Genomic DNA, 21,738 nt, shown 5'->3' on the forward strand with positions numbered 1-21,738 from the left:
AAAGCCTCTAGATATTTCAAAATAAAAGGAACAGAGTAGGCACACAAAATATGCCTTCACTTTCATTTTCAGGAAGTGTCATGCTTATAGCTGAGCTATAAATTCTGTCAGGAAAGCAGCTTAGAGAGCCAAGGTGGTTCTAAGGATTTCAGGGATGCGTTGGCAAAACCAGAAGCAGATGCACATAGTTCAGGTCTGGGTGGGGAGGTTATTTTCCTACCTTCACTCAGCAATTTTCATGTGTCTGTATTTTGATTGTCAGCTGTACTACTTGTAATACTCTTTCTGATTAGAAGCAAATTCTGCTCCCATTGAAAAAAAACCCAAACACTAAAATCTGATGGGAAAAAACTGACTTAGTATTAAATGCCTTCATGATTTAAAAAAACCTCTCTGACTTTTATGTTTCTTTTCTGACAAGAAGTTTTGTATTTGTCCCTTTTTACAGCCATTTCAATACTGTCACAGGTATATGGGAATTACATTAAAGAATAATTTTTATTTCCTTTTCATGTCACCAGCAAGCAGTGTAGAACATTTAACTGATCTGGATTTAAAACAGTAGCAATCCATGTTAGATAGCACAGATAAGGAAAATCATACACAGCTGATTTCCATGGTTCAGGCAGAAGATGAAGATCTTGGGCCAACTTTTGATTGATCCATCTTCACCATTTTCCTAGAGAAGGAAGTGATAATTTTGTTCCATTGAAAGTATTTTTGTAAAACAATTTGTATCCTCTTTTTTCCCCCACCTACAGATCATGTTGTATGTGAAGAGGAATTCAAATATGCTATGCTAGCTCTAAATTGTATATGTCCAGCTACTTCTACATTAATCACTCTGCTGGTCCATACATCTAGGGGACAGTAAGTATATTCTACCATAAAAAATGCCCAAACAACTTGGAAAAGTCATAGCTGATATTTTTTGGAAAACAGCTTACCCTGAATTCCCACACAACTATTAAGTTTTAAAAAAGAAAATGGAACTTTCTGCACAATAAAAGCATCAAAATGCCTTACTCAAGGCAGTATAGTTTTGAAGAGAACACCCTCCCCCTCCCCCCATATTTAAGAGTTTGTTGCATGCTGTTGTGCCACTTCCACAATATAAAATACAAAACAATTGTATTTCTAGTTTAGTAGATAGAAGTGCCTCTATCTGTCACAAGGTTCTACTTAGGAGCACTAAAAACTCCTAAGAATACTTATTCTAACAGGTTAATTTGATGCTCTGTTTCAATGAACTAAAAAATATGGGGGTTTTTATGACATATGCTCTTCTGTGTGTGTATGTTAAGGGGCAAACAAACAAACAATTTTTAACATGACCACACTGCTGGAAGGGGTGCAGAATTATGGTGTCTCTGAAGACTGCATCGTCACAGTAGAACAACTCTGAATTTACTAAAATAATTTTACCACATCTGGTGCATCTCTTTTATGCTGTATTCTTGGAATAATAAGGTGTTCTTGATTGAAATGCTGTGGGCACACAGATGCAATAAAGAGTGAATCTCTAAATATATTTGTAGAAATGGAATAGCTGCATATGCACTACGTAAATCTTGTAACATGCTAACTTCTTTTTCAAGTAACCATGAACCCAGTAGATAAATATTTATAAGCAGAGTTATTTAACCTTCTGTAAGGCATATCTAGTGTTCCCCTTTGCTCAGAATGGGGAAAACAGAAATTCTTCCTGGAACTGTTACTACTGAGAACAATGAATGTCAAGATTTTAATGGCACTGTCTGCACTAGAATCTCCTAGTAGGAAGACAACAAAACACTGTTTTGATACCTGCTGAGCACCATGGTGAAATACATTCTTTATACATTTTTTATCTGCTTACCTTTCATTCTGTGACGTGCACAGAATCCAGAGCCTTTTCCAGGTATTTCATATTGTATGCACGTAAAAGAAGAGCAGTGTTCCTAACAGCTGCCAGGAATTTTCCATCAGCACAAAACCAAACACACAAAATGGAAAGGTTTTCTGAGGAATGTCAGCATTTCATTGTTTAACACAGTCACATTGATCATTTACAGATTTGCATCTGTCACAGAATTCAAAAGTGCTTAAGGTTTATTTTGCAATTAGAATTAATAGATGCAACCATCATAATAAAAGTAACTGTTTTCTAGTCTGGTCATTGTATATACTAGGAAAAAAAAAAAAATTTTTTTTTTTTTTTTTTTTTTTTTCCACAAATACCTGTAGCATTACTTTGAATCCAGAAGGATTAAATAAATGTGTGTTTCTGTAACAGTGTACACTATATGTTACTGTAAGAATGCTCTTCTGTATTTACACAGAAAGACTGAAAAAGTGAAAATGTCTAGTTAATATTTATCTGTAGTCAGCACTCTTCAGAGCATTTCTTCTCAGACAGACTCCAAAATACGAACATTTTTCATTGTACTGCAGACATAAAACTGCTTCAGATTTGACCAGTTTATAGTTCAGAGGGGTTTTTTTTGCTTTTCTAGATGTTTTCTGTTGTTGAGCAAGAGGTAGATTAACTACTGGTTGTTAAAATAGGTGAAATTACCTTTATTTATGAATATGAAAGATGAAATCAGATAAGCAGTTGAGTTTGGCTAGGTAAAAAGATTAGGTGAAAGCAGATTATTTAAACTACAAATAAAATATTCATAGACCTGTATTTATAAACCAAACCAAATACTAAATTAGATCTACATAATGAAAATAATTTGTTAAATAGACTTCCAATGTTAATAGTGAACTGCTTTCCTTTAAATTAATTCCTGTTTAATTACCCTTTTATTATCATGGTTGCTATTAACACCTGCATTAAACCTTATGTAGGACTCGAGTTTTAGATACCTGTTAAGGAGGTATAAATCATCCAGTTGTCTTCTCAGCTGTTTATGGAATTCAAAACTTAGTCTGTGAGACACAAATTCTACTTTGAATCTCATTATCAATCTTAATTAATAATCTTAGCATTTATCTTTAACTGTTATCTGATTATCTAAACTAGTAATACAACTCTATTAGGGTTGGTTTGATGATACAAAATACTGGAAGAAAATAACTTTTCTGACTCGAAGTTAATGTGATCTTTACAGTACAGCCCCATGGGAAGCTTTCAGACAACTCACTGGAACCAAGCAGACATTAAACAGGTGACCATTTTATTTTAGGGGGAAAAGTGAAATAAGGGAAAATGTTCTGAAATAACATTGCTAGTTCTGCTGTTCTGTACCTAGTACACTATTTATGGTGTTGCAACAAAAATGCTTTACTACTTTTCGTCTTGAAACACAATGTTTTCATGATGAGAATGAAGAAACACAATAAATTGAAGAAAAAGTGTGCAAATGAGCATAAAAGGAGCATGTCCCAGTATCCTGAGATCTTCTCTCCAAGTGTTGAAACACAGAGCACACTTGTCGGTTTCATGACCTGTCTGCAGGTATCTGCATCAGTTACCTCCAGCAAAGATCATGCAGGCAGAACCTTGTTTCCACGTGAAACTTAATCTAGAAGTTCCCAGGAGCTCCAGGCCTACAAGTGTTGGGGTTGCTGAGGTCTGGAACATTTCCACTAAACTGTTTGCATTAAGGGCAGCAGCTGCATAGCGTGAAGGACTATCTGCTTTGTCGTTTACTTTCTTGCACTAGAGAAAAGAAGCTGTAATAGTCTGTAATAAAAGAACTTGTAATAGTCTACAAGACACAGGAACCAAAAATGCCCAGGGGGTGAAGATCACTGATAAGCAAATGCAGAAAAATCTCTCTTCCAGATCAAATGACGACAAATGACTCTTTCCTACATAAATTGTTATTAATGATATTCAGACAGGAACCAGAGAGTCTGCCACAAAGCATGTGCAGAAACGGTCTTTATGAATATAATGAGAATGCTGCTGGTTTTACCTGTCACCTTCAAATTGCCACGGATCTAGTTATTATGGTGTGATTTTAAAGTAATTGAGCCACCTCTCTCCTGATATTAAAATACATACCCTTATATGTCTATTACTTAGCAGAAAATGCTCTTTAATACATTAAAATAATCTCTGTACTTAAAATATTACCAAGATTTGATCTGAGATACTCCTTTCAGATTAGCCTGTTGGATCTTTTCAGTAGACATTTGTAGTTTCTATTGACATGAAATACCATTCTGATTAAGAAGAATTTTGCACTAAATGTTAAATTATTCTCTTTATGTTTCAGGGAGAGTCAGCAATCACCAGAACAATGGCAGAAAATGTATGGCAGATGCTCTGGTAATGAAGTATATCACATTAACCTGGAAGAAAGTACATTTTTTGCAGAGTATGAGGGGAAGAGCTTCACATATGCTTCTTTCCATGCACATAAAAAGTATGTTTCTTTTTCTTATCAACTATCAAAAGTTCAAAGAAATAGTAATTTGTTTTGCCTGCAACATAGCTCTGCACTACAGGCACAGGACTGCATGTTAATCTTTTCCTGGTTTTAAGTATCTGGCCACTAATATGGATATATTTCTGTGAGTTGGAGCTGGTCAGGTAAAAGCTTATGTTCATTCTGTACAGCCCATATCAGCCTAAGAGAATAGAACGTGAAAGATATAAAGGATAAGCTAGACAACCAGAAAAGAAAGGCACCTTTCAAAGGTTTTTCAAGAACACCAATCCTTTTCCAAGTCCAAAACAATCTAGAAACGAATGGGTGGAAGGGTGGGAGTTTCTTGTTCGGTGGTTTTTTTTTGTTTTTTTTTTTAAAGGACTCAGCTGGAAATCTGGCTTCTTTTGTGGCATGTTCATATTATGGAAAATGTTCTATTTAAAGGTGTCATGGTACATGTCACATGGTACATTCTGGTGATTGTTCAAACATAAAACTCTTCTTTCTGTGAGATGATAACATACCTACTTTAAGGTCCAGATAATGCATCACTTTTCCAGTGCTGCTCTGTGAGATAAACATGCAAAATAAACACAAATTATGTATCTTTGTATATATTTGATAAAATAAGCATTTATCAAACCCTTAATGCTGGCTTTATTCTCATATTTAATGAAGGAGAGAAAGAGGGTTTTTTTCTGTAAATCCTTATTTTCTATCACTAATCAAATACATTTTTAAGACTGAATTGTAAAAATGAATTACGAAAATGGTTTCCATTACCTACAAATAATGGAACAATTTAACATGATTAGTAATTTTTCATATAATGTATCCATTTTTCTACCAATATTTTCCCAAAAAGAACTATTCGTCTGACAGAAAAAATCAACTAGAACAACATTAGGAGAATATTATGGGCAATATGAAAAACACTGAACTGCCTAGGAATTCATGAGCTCATAAAATCTGCTTGATTTGATGTGGCCTATTTAGCAGAACACATTTTTCAAACATCTTTGTCATCCAGAAAGCTGCAAATATTCATAATGTGCAAAGAATAAAAATATACCTGAGGTTCATTTTTGACAATGGAAATTCTGGTGTTTTCAGGACTATGCAAAATGAACCATGCCTTTCCTTTTCTAATTAAGGTTTGGAGTCTGTCTGATTGGTGTTAGAAAGGAAGATAACAAAAACATTTTGCTGAATCCAGGTCCTCGATATATCATGAGTTCTACTGATATATGCTTTTATATAAATATCACCAAAGAAGAGAATTCTGCTTTTAAGAAGCAAGAAAAGCATAGAAAAAACCATGAATCAAAATTATCTTATCATGGAGCTTCTAGGTTACCAGTACACAGTATAATAGCCAGCATGGGTAAGTAAAAAAACAAAACAAAGCACCACAACATATTCTTATTTATTTAGTATTACATTTTAAAACATCTTTCTAAACTTTTAAGAAACTATAAATATGAATAGAAAGAATTAATATAAGAACTTTAAACATTTACCCTCATATTTTAAAAAAACCCACAGACAAATAAACAACAAAAACCAAACCAAAGAAAAACCCAGACAAAAACAAACAAGCAGGCAAACCAAAACCCCCAAACAAACAAATGGAATTTGAATCTCTTTGACAATAAGGAATTCAACTACTTAAGACTGTGGTATAAAAAAGTAATAATGAAGAGTATGTGTGCTGTCTTGAAGGCAAAACCAGCAAGAGAATCCAAGTCAGAAAAAACAATTTAATAGGAGGGGAAAAAAAAAGTAAAATAAAATAAAATAAAACACATGCAATGGTACAAAAGATCACTGACAGAGTCAGAATACAACCTGACACCATGGTGGTAGCAGTCCAGATGAAGTGGTCTTGTTGAAGCAGTGATCCCACAGAAAGGTCTGGCAGCTCTTGTCCTCTGGGAATCCAGTGGGTAAGGCTGCCTGTGCTGTCCCAAATCCCAGATTATATCCAGGTGGGAATGCTTGGCTCCTCCCCCTGGGCGGAGCATCTCACAATGGGTTGATATCATTCTATGAGTCTTGCAATGGGTCCTTGATTGCCCATTAATCACAGACAGCTCCTGGAGGGAGTTACCTATGAGTCATGCAGCAGGGCACTGATGGGCCATCAACAGAAGATAGTCTGGAGGGAAGGGGCAAGGGAAACACTGCCCGACCTGGTTTCAACATCTCATGTAGATGGTGATAGAGTACATATTTTGGGCACATCTTACATTGTAACCTAGGACAGTATGCAAAGTGAAACAAGGGGGTAAAGCATATGAGTACTTCTTTGTCATTCATACCTGATTGTTTGTAAGAAGTTTTCATGAGCTTCTCCAATTTAAAAAACACCTTAAGTAAAATCTGCAGGTTGCTGATGCATATCAATATGGACTGATTTTGTAAGATATGATTTTAAAGAGATAGTCAACAAGAAAACACAGAATAATTGTCAGGAAGTGTTACTTTCCTTGAGTACACTTTAAATATTTGTTTTATTTTAATGGAATAAACACAATCAGCGTAGTGTTGCTGTCAATCCCCACTGAATCCGGGTATCTCGTTCAAAGGAAGCACTGAGGAGATGTTTTCCCTGCCCCTAGGGACCGTGGCCATCGATTTACAGGACACGGGGTGCCGCAGCGGGGCCACCCTGGCCCTTCCTGCCGAGGGCGGCAAGGAGGGCAGGAGGCCCAGCATCGCCCCAGTGCTGGAGGTTGCAGACTCCTCCTCCCTCCACACCTGTGACCTGCTCAGTGACCAGTCAGAGGATGAAACCACCCCATCGGATGATGAAGTCTCTGCAGGTTTAGAGTACGTATATTAAGTGTAAAATGAAGTGAAGAGTGAATACAATATAAAAAGCATCGATAATCTTTCTTGAAATGCAGATCAGTCTGAGGACTTCTAGGAAACAAGTCCCATGAAGCCCAATTATGGAATTATTGCCACTGGGGAAATGCTAGCCTACTTTGAAATACAAAACCGCCCAAAAGATTAACTCTTCTATTTGCTGGAGGTTCTTTCTTTGCAGTTATAAAAGTTGTAGTCGTATTGCAATGCATTCATAGCATATTTTAGGGGGTTGTTTTTTGGTTTTGTTTTTGTTTTTTTTTACTTTCTATAATTACTAAGTGACCACTCAGCAAATTTGTAAACAGATAAGTATTCCTGTCATGAGAATGCAGTGATAATCAGATCATCCAACAGGCTTTTCAATGCTGGGGCTTGGTGTGTGACTTCAAAATGCAGGAATGACAAAAAAGCAGTATGGGACAAATTATCATATTAAATTCAAAATGCTTGTTAGTGTGTTACTGAAAGCAAACACATGCATCACTCAGAAAAACCGAGACGATTCAATCCTGCTGTGCAGATGAGCAATTATATCTACTGGGACTGCTGACAGGGGTGTTAAAACTGAAATACACAATTAAGCCAGTGCCTCAACTGGCAGAGTTTCCCATCTCCACCAGTGGCAAGCATGAGAAGCCCCAGAGAAGATTATCAAGCTCCAGAGAAAAAATTAGTAGGACAAGTCATCTTAAATGTGCAGACTGAAGCACCAGGATTTAAAAGGCCTCTTGTAAAAAACCACTAAGGCCAATTAGATATTTCACCTCATCTGAAAGGGGATTTGCCATTTAGAATTTATTTCAGCTATTTTGAAAGTACATTATTAAAGCTAAAAGGTAGTGACTTCAGTCATTCTTGGTAAACGTTTGAAAAAAAAATTGGAGAAGGAAGAGCAGAAGTACAGTTATTTCTGTTTTCTTTCCTTCCTTTCTTAACTTAGAAGTTTCCAGTCCAAAATGCTATGATTGCACACTATGATACAACAGAGTATTTTCAAAAACCCAAGCAAAACTCTTTCAGTCCCCAAAAGCATGGTAGCTTTCACTAAGTTCTATTGAACTGGCTGCAAAATGCATTCTTTTGACCTCTACTGTACAGTTAATTTTGTGGACTTGACTGTAAAACTTGGACATATGGATATAAACATCCCATTAAACACTTGTGTAGGCAGCTGTGTTTTGGTAATTTGCTGTACTGAAAGATGTTTTTTTTCTATTTTAGGTATGCCAAAGGCTATCCTCCATACTCACCTTATATTGGAAGTTCTCCCACCTTTTGTCATCTTCTGCATGAAAAAGTACCCTTCTGTTGTCTAAGACTAGATAAGGTAAAGGGGGTTTCTCTTACTAGATAACCCTGCATTCTCATTTGTCTCTGAGCAGAGCGAAATTCTGGCTCCTCCTTTGAGATGAAGTTTGTGCAGTGTTTACTATAATACTGTATTTTCTCCTCTTTTTCATCACCAAGTGTTTATGTCTAACGAGATCTCTGTTGGGTCATCTGATACAATATTGACATGCACTGAACTTATTTCTCACTTTGATTTTAGGGATGCCAGCATAACTACTATGAAGATGCCAAAGCCTATGGATTCAAAAATAAATTGATTATAGTTGCAGCAGAAACTGCTGGAAATGGCTTATATAACTTTATTGTCCCACTCAGAGCTTATTACCGACCAAAGAAAGAACTTAACCCCATTGTATTACTGCTGGATAACCCGTAAGGAGACTTTTCTTTTCCCCCTTTCTCATAAGTTTTTAAATCATTTTACCATTACTTCAAGAGGTGACCCCTTTTCATGTGGCCAGCTGAAAATCAAAAATATTATGGCACACTCACCTTTGAGAAAAGTTAGTGACAAAAATCATACTCGATGTTTACTATCATATACAAAATTGACCTTTTATTGACTGTTAACAGCCACAGTAAACTTAAATGTTCTTGTTCTTCCTGGCCAATGTTTTAGATAAGTTTTTCTTAAAATTACCCCCCAAAATGTGAACGTTACTTCTAAAATTAAATAGCTTAATAAACACTGTAAAAAGCAAGCTGTGTAACAGTTTCACAGTTATGTGACAGCACTAACCTACTTAACACAATGCACTTATTGACCTGGACCAGTTAGGTATACTTTTAATAACTCTGCACTCAAAAATAAACAGTTCTTTGAGCCAAAAGGACACCCACAGACACACTTTATCTAAAATTATTTAAAGCCATGGATGAAAATTAAAATCTGCAGTATTGTTGTTACTTTTATATCTCTCTGGTGACTGCTGGAATTTTTTGCATTTCTTGCTTTTAATATTTCAGATAAATTTGCCTGTGTCAAGACTGGTTCATTTATAATCTGATAATGAATTAGTTTTTGGGGGGGGTTTTTTGCAACACTTTGGTACAGCTCAGCTACTTAAAATCACAGTTTGAAAGACACAGAAATGGAGGTTAGCTGTACACAGAAAAGTAGAACAAGCTAAGAAAGCAAAAATGTCTTGTAGATTGTGATTCCAGGGCTGATACTTCCCTTCGCGTAGATCTGTTGCAGTTTAAGTGATTTTTTTTTTTTTTTTCCTACAAAAGCCTGCTGTGAAGTGTCCCACTTTCACTCAGGCATCTTCTTAGTCACCTGTGTTTGCAAAACAGCAGGTTTTTATGTAGGTACTATGGCATTCAGTGAATTACACAAATTGAGAAGCCTAAATGAAGCTAAATCACTTCCACTGGCAGTATGAGAGCTGTGGGCACAGGGGGCCCTCTAGTGCCACCTCCTTTTGCCATCACAGTGCCCAACTTCACACACTTCAGTGCTGCTGTGACACTTTAGCTAAACCCACTTTTGATTGATTAATGTGAAGTAAAAGCTCTGCTTGCTAATTAAATCAACACCCTTAGTGTTGTCTCTCTCTGTGGGAGTAGGCTTGAAAGCAGTAGGTGTCACTAAACCCAAAGGATGATTTGATTTCCACTTTACATTTTAATTAAGAATTGTTGATGCTTATTTTAAGTCCTCCTAAGACATACATTGGAGTATAACTTGGTAGTGTGTCTTTGACATCACTGATTTCGTTCTTATATTTGGATTTGTCCTGTGCCATAACAGTTCTGATTTTAGAGGTGCATTTATTAATAGAAGCATGTTAATTCTGATCATTCTTTATGATCACAGCAAACTGTTGATTAACAGCTTTCTGAAAACCTATTTCCTGCTTAAACTGACATTATAATGCCAAAGTTTAAGAAAGTTACGTTTTTAAACAACCCCAAACTACCAGTTGATTGAAATATTTTTGAAGAGATGCTGCTGTTGTGATACTGTGTTTCATTTTGTAATTCCATCTGCTGCTTAGGCCAGATATGCATTTTCTGGATGCAATCTGTTGGTTTCCAATGGTTTACTACATGGTGGGCTCTATCGACAAGTAGGTGAAATAACTGTTAGAAAACTTACCTTTGTAGTCTCAGTGGTTTGTTGTGTGTATCGTCATTGCATGTTTCAGTGTGTGCGTGTTGTAGTTGGAGATGAGCTTTTTGCATGCATTGTCTGTGTCTGTGTGCTGTAATTTGGGATTTCACATTTCTGATTTGTAAAGGAGCTCATTATTGAAAAGCACGACAGGGAGCACAAGCTAGTATTTTCAAAAACATAAGATTAACACTTATTTATGTGAGTTCATATGTTTCTACAAATAAACAGATTATATCCCTGATTCTAGTGTCGGTCTGTACTGAGTTATAATTTGTTGGAATTCATTGACTCAGGTTTTGTAAAGATAGCTACAGAATGTAAACAGTCTTGAATGTGTCCAAAAGTCTTCATCTTCCACTACTTAAATTACCACTTACTCCTACATTTCTGTCTTCACCTCTGCTAATATATATTTATGGATATAGGTTTAGCAACAGAACTTTAATGTGAAAATCAGGCAGAAACAAGAGAAGAGCGAGGACTCATTTTAGAAAACTCATTTGTGTAGATTGTAAATTTAAAGAAAACTGTTTGCTTCACTACATAGTGAATACTGAATTGCAGCTACAAGCCCACAATATTAATTCCCCCTGTAAAAATCAAAAAACTTATTTCCTGCTTATAATAGTGATACAGTTACAGATTTACCTTGGTGATACCGAATCCTTGCGATGTTAACAAAAAGCCCACAGAAATATTGTGTACTTCACATTTTCCTATAAAGGAAGAAAAGTTCATAGGTTATTAATATCTACGACTTTCTTAACTCTTAATTACATAATAGTTATAAAAACAACTCATAATGGCAGAATAATTAAATTGTTGCCTTTTCCCAACCTGGAACTCGAGGTAATTTTAGTAAGGAGCTAATATAAAAGGGGATCTTCATTTGAAGGCCTTCAGAGGCAGTTATGGAAACATGTCCAAAAAAGCCCACTCATCCAGGAGTGAATACAATTTTATAGCTTTTAGGAAATTAGCATAATTGATAAAAAGCACCAGTTAGGAGGAGAAGTGGTGATGCGATATCCCCCCAGGTCAAGCCCCTTCTCTGGAGTCCCCTCCTCAGCACTAGCTGTGCTTTGTCCATGAGGATGTATCTGGAAGAGTGATTCTCAGCCTTGCTTCCCAGGAAGAACCAAGATAGCGTTGGGGTCTTGTACCTCCTGGGGCTTGGAGCTCTGGAATTTGTTTTGATTTTCTGCCTAGGGAGAGGCCATGGAAAATTACTGGGAAAACTAATTACTAATACAACAGGCTACAGAGCTAAAATAGACGTGTGAAGGATACAGATAAAAGGAAACAGGCAAAACCCAAATGGCATCAAAATGTATACTCAATAAGGAATACTTGAAGTATTCAAAGTAATTAATAACTCGGATCTTAACCTGTTTTACTAATGTAGAAAATTAAACTTTGTTTAAATTTACTGAGTTTATTCCAAAATGGAAATTGCCAAGTCCCTCCCTAATGGTCTTTTATTGTTCTTTCAGAATTAAATGCATTTTTAAATAAATGATGCACGTAGTCTTTGGAATAAGAGATTATTCAGAATTCAGAATGTCACAGTAATACCAGCCTGAACTTCTGCATCTTTTCTGACACTAAAATCCCTTTAATTCCTGGTGCAATAAGCAACTAGAGTTTGTTGAGAAGTTTTTTGACATCTGTTAGCATCAATAAGAATTCTTTAAAAAATACAGTTCCTACATATTCCCTGTGTTTTCCTCACCATGTTTTTAAATCATGTACAACTAATAGATCTGATCATCTGTAGATAAGAAATACATTGTAAAATATATAAATTTTCCCTTATTTAAGGGTATAAAATATGTTTTCTAAGTACCACCTACTATCAATAAGTATCTAAAATATTTATCATATGTTCACCATCAATGAAGTGTCATCATCTCAGACAGAAAACCACCAAAGGAATTAATTTCATTTAGCTTTTTTTTTTTTTTTTTGATAAAAGTAGATGGCTCACAGTAAAACAGCTTTACCAAAATTCATAGCAGAGATGCACTTTGTCAAAATATGTCAAGTAGTAGATACCTGTCCTCCAGTCCTCAGGTAGGATTTAAGATCTGTAACTGAACAGATTTCACAGCTGTGTAGAAATCTAGTCAATCTTGAGAAACCTTTAGCTAGAGGTACCTGAGAACTAGAATTAGAATACTTCCAACATTAGCATTTTTGAAATTCTCCACAAGCCAGCTGAATGTAACTGCTAAAATAAGAATAGCTGTTGAGATTATGAAACACTGAAATGCAGAAAATCTGGGTATTTCAGAATATGCTGCTATTTTCAGGGATCAACTGAAAGTCTAAAAAAGCAGAAATACAAGTTACTCAGAAGAAATGTATGGACTTCCACTTGTGCACTGCAAATTGTTCAAAGATCACATAAAATCAGTTTTTCTTTTGTTGTAGTCAACCATCAGTGATATTGCAATTTCAAAAGTAGTGATATATATTTTTCCAAAATAAGTTGTTTAAAAAACTCACCACATTTGTCAAAAAGTGCTTAGGATCTATGCAAAATGTTGTTAAAACAGCTGAAACATGCTTCATTTTGGAGACAAAGCTACAAGGCATGATGAGAACTGTAACTCAGCTGTCTGTGAGTGTTTTCTGTGGTTGGGCTTCACACAAACATTGTCCAGCTGTGCACAGAGTTCTGCTGCTCTGCAGCTGCTCCTAAAAGCATCCTGAGAACACTCCGGCTCACTTATTAACATTTTGAAACCAAAATAAAACTGGGGGAAGGAGCAACCTGGAGCATTTATTTGAGTTTTTCTCTTGTCAGAAGTAACTGCAATGGAGCAAGTTGTTGCAGTGGATAAGACCAAAATCTTTCCAAGTAACTGTTAAAGACTTATTAAAAAAAAATTGAAATTATCATTAACAAAAGATAGGGACTGTGACAACCTACTGAAGTAGATTCTACCTTCTATTCTACCAATGAATTGAGATGTTATCCTAGATGATATCAGAAGTTGTTATGTAGCCGATCTGCAGATGCCAACCATGGCTATTCTTTCAGGTGTTCCATATTTAAGTTGCTTGTTTCTTTCTCCCTCTTTCTCTTCACAAAAGCCTAGATGACTTATTAAGGTGTGGGGTCACCTTTGCAGCTAATATGGTGGTGGTGGACAAAGAGAGCACGATGAGTGCTGAGGAAGACTACATGGCAGATGCCAAGACTATTGTGAATGTTCAAACCCTCTTCAGGTAAGGCATTTTTGCAGTCTATCTACACATCCTCATTAATTGTGAAATACTTGATGCCTCTTGTGCCAGGAACTTACTCTTTTTTTTATTTTACTTAATTTTTCCCTTGCATGAATTTGTGTCTTACATGGGCAAACTTTTTCCCACCCTGCTCAGCAATTCACTTAGAATCCTGAGGTATTCTCCTGAAAGCTCAGATGAAATACTTTGCATCCCAAAGTCAGATAATAATTTAGAAAGTTAGCTGTCATGTTTACAGGAAGGAAGTTAAAGTTACTCTTGAAGACTTAGGATGAAAGATAGTTGAGAAAAGAAAATTCACGATAATGCTAAAGCCCATATGATGAAAAGCAGATGCTTCTAATTCTGAAAGGTAAGCAGTGCATCACTATGAAGTTAGTAGTAAGTGTTCACATTTTGTGTATCTAGTTTTGCACAAAACTTAGGTTTTAAGCACATATATACAAGGTTACATATGACAGCAACATGGCAAGTGTCATGAGTATAATACAATCAGTCTAGTAAGGAAGCTGTGATGAAAAGCAAAACACTGAGATTTGCTGTTCCTTTTGAGAACTCTCTGCGTTAAAGCCTTTGTGTTCAATAGGTATGAAAAAACGTGTTGCTTTGAGCTAAGAAAAATATTGTTTGCTTAATAAAAACACCCAAAAAATCTCACACAAAACAAAACACACTACACGGTCAGCTATGAAGCGCCTCCCTGATTTGGGGCTTAAGCCTAGCACTTCCTAGTGTTCATTCTAATATTTTTGTTGCAATTACCTGTTTTCTGTGTCAAACCTTCCGCAAAAGACCAGAGAGAAATGCATAGTGAAAGTTTTTTGCATCCCTTCAGTGGTTTTGAAAACTGAACTCCTTAAAATACAGTGGAGCTTTTTTTTTTGGTAAATGCAGCTCTGTGAGAATGCAGTTAAATGCTCTTTGCATTTCCTCATGTGCTCAAAGGAAGCAAAATCTGCACTGCACAAAAATCGTTAATTCTGTCTTTTTCTAACATTTTAGTTTCTGAATTGGTACCTGATACTTGCACAGGTGTATGTTTCATACTCACACCTATGAAATTTGGGTTGAAACTCTAATTGAGCTTTTTCTATCCATCGCTCAGATCTACTCCTAACCGTACAGTGCTAGGGCATCTCACTGAGGTCTTTTACATACATCAGTTTTTCAGAAATACAGTTTACCCCCAGATGGAAAAAAGAGCAGTATCAAAAGAAAAACTTGCAAAATCCCAATTGTTTTTTCCTCTAGCTGTGTTCTACTTTGTAAAAGCGAAACTACATACGATACATATACCATTAGATCTTACTGTACACTCCTTCAGTTGTGTTGCACATTGTTTGCAGCTAGATGGCAGCTTTAACTAATTTACAAATTTTGTGTCTTGTTCAGTATTGTTTTAACACTGCATAGTTACAATCCAAGTAAATTAAAATAAATACCTTGGTTTAAGTGTTAACAACACTTTTTCATAAAACTTTGTAAACTTTCACAAGTAGTGTATTATATAATTTTTTTCCCTATTTTTCCCCCTAGAACACTTATAATAATTTCACTGCATTTTTATATTATATAGAAGCTGTAGAAATCAGTAAGATTTAGGAAGAGGCATAAGATAGTAGCATTTACCTGTTCTACATTCATTGCACTAAGGTAAATAGTTTTGTAAATATATTTCAATATATTTTTTAAAATGTATTGAAAGCTTTTTTGTTACTTATTAATAGCTAATAATATCAGAAAGTAATGAAGAAAAGACTAGACACGGTAGAGAGCAATATCACTCAATGCCAACTGTTGTGATAAAAAGGGATTTTAAACCATTGGATTTCACATGCTGTTTTCAATGCTATCACATCACTGACGAAGATTCCACTTTAGTCTCACCAGGTGGAACCGTTCAGAGGATACAGGCTGATCTGAACGCCCCTGCTGGGAGTTCCTCAGGCCTGAAAACGCCATGTGAGGGTGCTGCAGCAGCGTTCAGCCTAGGCTGGCAGTTCTCATACACCAGTTGGGTCATTATTCCCCGATTTACATAAACTAGCAATCCTGCTTTGCCAGGAGAGTGTGCTCCCCAGCCTGGAAGGCAGATGCATTGTTTATAAGGACAGGGTTATTATTAGCACCTTTAGGGCTAGAAGCTGTGCCACCAATTAAAACTGATGCGGCACTGACTTACCTGACGTAGAGGGAGTACAGAAGTGTGACTCAAATGGGCACACTAAGAAAGAACAAGTTATCACAGCTTAAAAATAAAAGGGGAAATTAACAGTCTTGGACTATACCTTAAGGTGCTTTTCACTTTTTTGAAATTAAATAGGAAGCCAACAACTGAGTCCTTGTAGACACCAACTTGTAGACACCCACCTCAGAAAAAACAGCGCATTTTCTCAGGCAGTAGATCTGTACTGCTGTAAAGTTTTATTAGTTAACCTCTTCAAGGCTGTGTTTCAAATCCTGCAGGATGCCTATTGCCAGCAGTGCACGTAACAGATCAGTGTTTTTGCTGGTACCTAGCTCTCAGTGCCAGTTTAGAGATAAACCAAATGAGGTGCTATGATGGCAGTGCATTATTTTCTGGGTTTATCACTGTGGTTTGGGAAAGAACTACAGGTCTCTCTTGGTTGTCTGATTTCCAAATACGAGTTCAACAGCAAGCCATGCCTTCCATCAGGCTGGTGGGGGCTTTCTCTTCCCCATCCAGTCCTTTCTCATTAGGATGGGGTAGAAGAGAGGAATCTTTGCCCAGAAGAAGCCTGCTCCAGTGCTAAAAGCTGGCAGGCAGCGTGCCTTACACCCAGGGCAAGATGCAATCTGTCTCTGACTACCTGGAGAGTAATTTCCCCTAATTTGGCTAAAATGCACTCGTAAGTAAAATATTTTACCAATGCCAATTTTGAAACTGATTTCCTAATAAAAATCTTGGTGATAAACTACACCACCTTTAAGAGAAACATAGCAGCCTGCATTTTTTCCTGCTGTGTGTATTTTATCATGAGATCAGCTTTTACTTTCCTATTACTCCTAATTCTGAATTCTATAGTGTTAGTTTTCAAATACAATGTGGGATTAACACATATTGGCAGATAGTCTGGTTATACATTTCCCCACATTTAGGCTCTGCTTGAACTGCCATTTCAGTGATGTTTCTCCCTGCAAAAGTGAGGGAAAACGACAAGACTTGCAAAAAGGTGCATTGAATTCCATTTGACTAATTTACAAATCCCCTTCCATGAAAAGCGAGACAAAAGCCACATCAATGATGTAATTAGTACAATTACCTATTGTTAAGTGTAGATAAGCAGCCTCAGGATCAGTGAAAGAGGCTACAAATGTAATCTCATTTTCTGACATGAATCTGTAGGGGAAAGATTTAAATAATAATATGTGTTCTATTCCTACTTGTTTAGTATTTAAAGAGCATAAACTATGGTTTTCTTTCTGTTTCTTGGAGCCCTGAGTGCTGAGGAGGGGCTCTTTAGCCTGATGCTAGAATATCTGTGTAATTCAGCCAGTTCATGGTTGAGCTTTCTTCACTGCTTTTACTGACTGGAAGCCTGAATTGGTGTGAAGTCATAAATATTTTGTATATGTAAATACTTCAAAGTGAGAACATAAGTATACATAAACATACATTTTCTCAGCAACTCCCACAAGTGTCACTTTTCATCTATATTGCTCAGACTGTAGTCACAGCATGCAAACAGACCTCAAGAAAGAAAAACCAACTGGAAAGGGTGCATAAATCAGTAGTACTTTACATGCAACCAGGTACTAAGCACAAGCTTTAAACTTTTGCATTTTTTTGTTGTTTCCTGCAGATTTGTGATATTGTACCAATCATTAAATACAACCTTTGATAATAAAATTGTTTCTTCCGAGCATTTAAGTATTTTGTGAGCTCAGTGTGTGCTTCTTTGTGAATTCTACAGAGAATGTGTTGTAGTTTCCTCTGCTGCTGGACCAGCATTTCACTGGGCCCAGGCACACTACAGGTTTCAAGACTTCATTATAAACATGGACATGAGCACAAGCTGTAGCTTTATGTAGAGCCTTATATTTGTGAATTAGAAATGTTATAATTAGAAGTATAACCACCACATTCTTTTAAAATGCAGGTTGTTCTCCAGCCTAAGCATCATCACAGAACTAACTCACCCAGCCAACATGAGATTCATGCAGTTCAGAGCCAAAGACTGCTATTCTCTTGCTTTGTCCAAATTGGAAAAGGTAAGGAGATTTGCCTCCCTTCACTCTCAGTTTAAATGTTAGATTTTTATTACTTTTTCCCGTTTTGTAACGATGATTTCAAAACAGTCAAAACAGTGAAATGATTTATGGTTGTAGAGCTAGTGTAAAAGATTTTTTTTCAAAATTCTACCCTCATTTAAGTAGAAAGTTTGATTTGATTTAATCAATTTGCAATATACTATTAATCAACCAACTCTCTGGTGGAATTTGCTCAAGGAAAATGAAATATTCTTGGATAATTAAATATTTTGAGCTAATGTAGTTGTCCAAGAGGCGGACACAGGCAATTAACATAGCACGTCTTTTAACTGACTAAATGCTTAAAACATACAGTTTTCATTATCATGTATTTTTTAATTCCACTTCATTTTAAAGGCACTATAATCATGTCTTCTGTACACATTTCTCTGTATTTGTGGGGGATAATGGCATTACTGGGACAGTTTGAGAAAAGCAATTGTTCTCTGTCAGAATGATGAGAGGGACAGCAACGCTACTTAAATGTTAGATTAAACCTTCGTATTCTATATGTATATTTGGCATTTTCAAACTGTGGAACTGTGGCTGTATGGAAATAAATTTAATCTGCTACTTAAAACAGGTGGAGCATGGCAAGTAATTCTGTGCATCTGTTTAACTCAGTAAACTCAAGGACAATCCTCTTTCTCACAAACCTTCATTGGTGATCTGACCTGCCCACCTCGACACTCCCCAAATTTTACAGTATTAGTATTACCTTCCTGATCTTTCAGGCCATATTCTGAGTTTGTGAGACAAATAATATCACTTTGACAGTCTTCAAGGGCAGAAATCCTTCACTACATTCTTCTCTTTCTCCCCATCAGTCTATCAATCAGCATGACTGCCGGGTTTTCTCATGTACCCTCCCAATCGGTGCACCTCAGATATCTTACATATCTTGGTGAATTTGAATTCATGCCAACATCATTACCATTATACAGATTTAACACATAATTTCCATTTCCTAGTTGTACCGTAAATTTCCTAGATTTTGAGGATTTCAGAGTTCACTATTTACTGTATAATACTCAGGCAGGTCATTTTAATAGGTACGTAATGGAAAAGAGCCTTTCCATAGCAACTTACCTTTCCAGTCTGGTTTCTTACAGAGGAATTGAATGCTGCAAAAATTCAGCCTGTGTGGATGAGACAGGATAAGGACCAGAAGTAAATCTGTTACTCCTGAATATCACACTCACATGTCGACCACGAGATGTAAATATCTGCGTGGCCTTTAGTGACTTGTTATGTTTGCCTGTAGCAGCATGAAGGCTTGAGCTTCTACTTAGCTGGTGTTCTGACAGAGACACAACCTGGAGAGCTGTGAGGAAGCCAGACAAAAGTTGTTTCACCAAGAGAGGAACTGTGTGCAGCAGGAAGCTCATCACCCCCACTACTCTTTAGTGCTTGCACCTATGGCTCCTCCATTGTGGCACTTCCTCCCCCTTCGGTAAATCCATGAAGGATAAGCTAAAACTGGGTGGAATCTGCATCGCCCGTTCTTCCAGGGCAACAAGGGCCAACAGCTGGCTGGGGCCTTCAGCACTGTGGCTCAACCTAATTTAATGTCTTGGTGTACTATGACAGATACGGTTTTTGAAATTAGTTGTTCACATATTCCCTTATTCTGATTCCAGTTGGATTCTGGAATTCTCTTTGGGCTGTCTACTTCCATGCAGTGAAACCAGGATTTTTATCTCAGTTCTTTCTTTATTTACATATGCTCCTTAATTTTTCAAGCTAATATTCTAGAAATACTTTAAAATATTTTAACTCCTTGACTATCTTTATTACTCTATTGTGCAAAAGTTGTGAAGATAGGTTGGAAGCTGAACATTTAATGAACTTCCTATCCAAACTACGCTCTGCTGAAACAGAGATAAGATGAAGAAATGTTGTCTTAAAGAAAGAACATTTTCTTCATTGCTCTTGCAGTTGCCTGCTGTTGATATTTCCCAGTTACTTCACCTTAACATTTGCAGGGGGGACTTCACAGGTGGTGCAGTAGTTCATTTGATGTTTCAGAACTCCCTCATGCAAAATGAAAGGCAATTAAAAACTCCAGTAAAAATTACCTAAAGCAGTCAAACATACAGTTGCTTGTTATTTCTGCATTAAGCACCTCATTTTCAGAAAGACTGAGAATGTCAGGCAAGTTGCCTTGAGGTAGCAGTGAAACACACTTGCAAAATTGGCTTTTCAGCCTAATGGGCTGCAGAAGACAGATACACAAATCAGATGTCCATCTGCTGTTGCAGCTGCAACTTTTCTCATTTTAGAGATAAATAAATCTGACAGTAAACTCAGCACTGACATAGGAGAAAGCAGTGGCCTTTATGCAACAGAGAAAAGGAAAAACAAAACACCCACGCTTTAAACTTAAAATCTGTGTTCTCCATTTGTCTTGCATAAGAAAACAAATGAGGTAACCACTCCCTCTTTCTTGAAAGAGAGGGTTTCTAATGCTTTAGATAGGAGTCAGACTTTAGTTTGCTATGTTTTTTTTCCAAGTAAATATTGTAGATGTTATTGATAAAAAGTTTAAAGCTGTAAGTGATGATTTTGAAATAAGTACAAATTCCTTTCTCTTTTAATCGAACCAAATCCTGTGGTTTTGCATCTTCCATGGATAAGCACACAGATGTTAGGTGAGCAGAAATCTATCTGGGATGGCCCAGTATATTTACAGTGATTTACACAGGGCTAGGCTGCTTTTTTAACCTTCAGGATGGGGCCTCTTATTTCCTGTCTCCATCTTTTTTTCCTTTAATATAATTCAGGTATTAAGCAGATTTGAATTAACATTAAGCAATAAAAAACAATAATGACATATGAGTTACAAAAAGAGATTGGTACCTCTTATTATTGGTGTCTTTTTTTATACAGATCTCTAACAATTTACATAAATTCTAAAATTGTACAAGCAATTAGCATACAAATTTGGCTGTTGAACTGACAGGTTTTAAGGAAGTTGTTCCAGATCAACACCAGAAAATTAATTTGTTCTTGCCAAGAAAGTAGGATTATATTTCTCACAGATCTCTTTGAAGCAAGAATAAAGGGAAAGCAAGGCTGCAGATGAGGTGGAAGGAAGCTAAACTGGCCTGGTCCAGTTGGATGAGGGTCAGCAAGGTCAGGGGCTGGGTCCTGCCCTCGGGTCCCAATCACCTGAGAGGCTGGAAAGCTGCTCAAGGCTGGGGGTGCTGGTGTGCAGCCTAAGCCAGCGTGTGTGGCCAGCAGCACCAGGGCACTGATTGACCCCTGTGCCATTTCTTCTCTTCTGTACCAGATTGTGTTCACCTTTCCTGTTCCTAGGAGACTTCCTGGACCAGGATGACAGTCCACTGCCAGCACCAAGGAACTGGAGCAGGTTAACAGGAGCTAAGCACAGTTAATATCGCTCCATCTCTTTAAAACTGATCTAGTGGAATATGCCCGTGCAGTTTGGGATGTGATGACTGAAAGAACATATGCATTGATCAATGTCTTTCAAACTGA

General features: G+C 36.7%; 1 protein-coding gene across 4 annotated transcripts in view; it reads left to right on the forward strand.

Annotated features, from left to right (window-relative positions):
* The window catches only part of KCNT2 (potassium sodium-activated channel subfamily T member 2), a 119,951-nt gene that overhangs the window by 81,476 nt on the left and 16,737 nt on the right, over positions 1 to 21,738 (forward strand). For 2 of the 4 annotated variants that reach the window (XM_040072695.2, XM_040072696.2), the window contains exons 15-24: positions 762 to 870; positions 3,099 to 3,155; positions 4,212 to 4,361; positions 5,522 to 5,751; positions 6,989 to 7,199; positions 8,463 to 8,568; positions 8,791 to 8,963; positions 10,592 to 10,663; positions 13,810 to 13,944; positions 18,087 to 18,198. In XM_040072695.2, coding sequence (XP_039928629.2) covers positions 762 to 870; positions 3,099 to 3,155; positions 4,212 to 4,361; positions 5,522 to 5,751; positions 6,989 to 7,199; positions 8,463 to 8,568; positions 8,791 to 8,963; positions 10,592 to 10,663; positions 13,810 to 13,944; positions 18,087 to 18,198 — 1,355 coding nt within the window. The remainder of the gene's footprint in view (positions 1 to 761; positions 871 to 3,098; positions 3,156 to 4,211; positions 4,362 to 5,521; positions 5,752 to 6,988; positions 7,200 to 8,462; positions 8,569 to 8,790; positions 8,964 to 10,591; positions 10,664 to 13,809; positions 13,945 to 18,086; positions 18,199 to 21,738) is intronic. The other 2 variants (XM_040072697.2, XM_040072699.2) reach the window with 1 other exon arrangement.

Source organism: Hirundo rustica, chromosome 9 (genome assembly GCF_015227805.2).
Source record: "Hirundo rustica isolate bHirRus1 chromosome 9, bHirRus1.pri.v3, whole genome shotgun sequence".
NCBI lineage: Eukaryota > Metazoa > Chordata > Aves > Passeriformes > Hirundinidae > Hirundo > Hirundo rustica.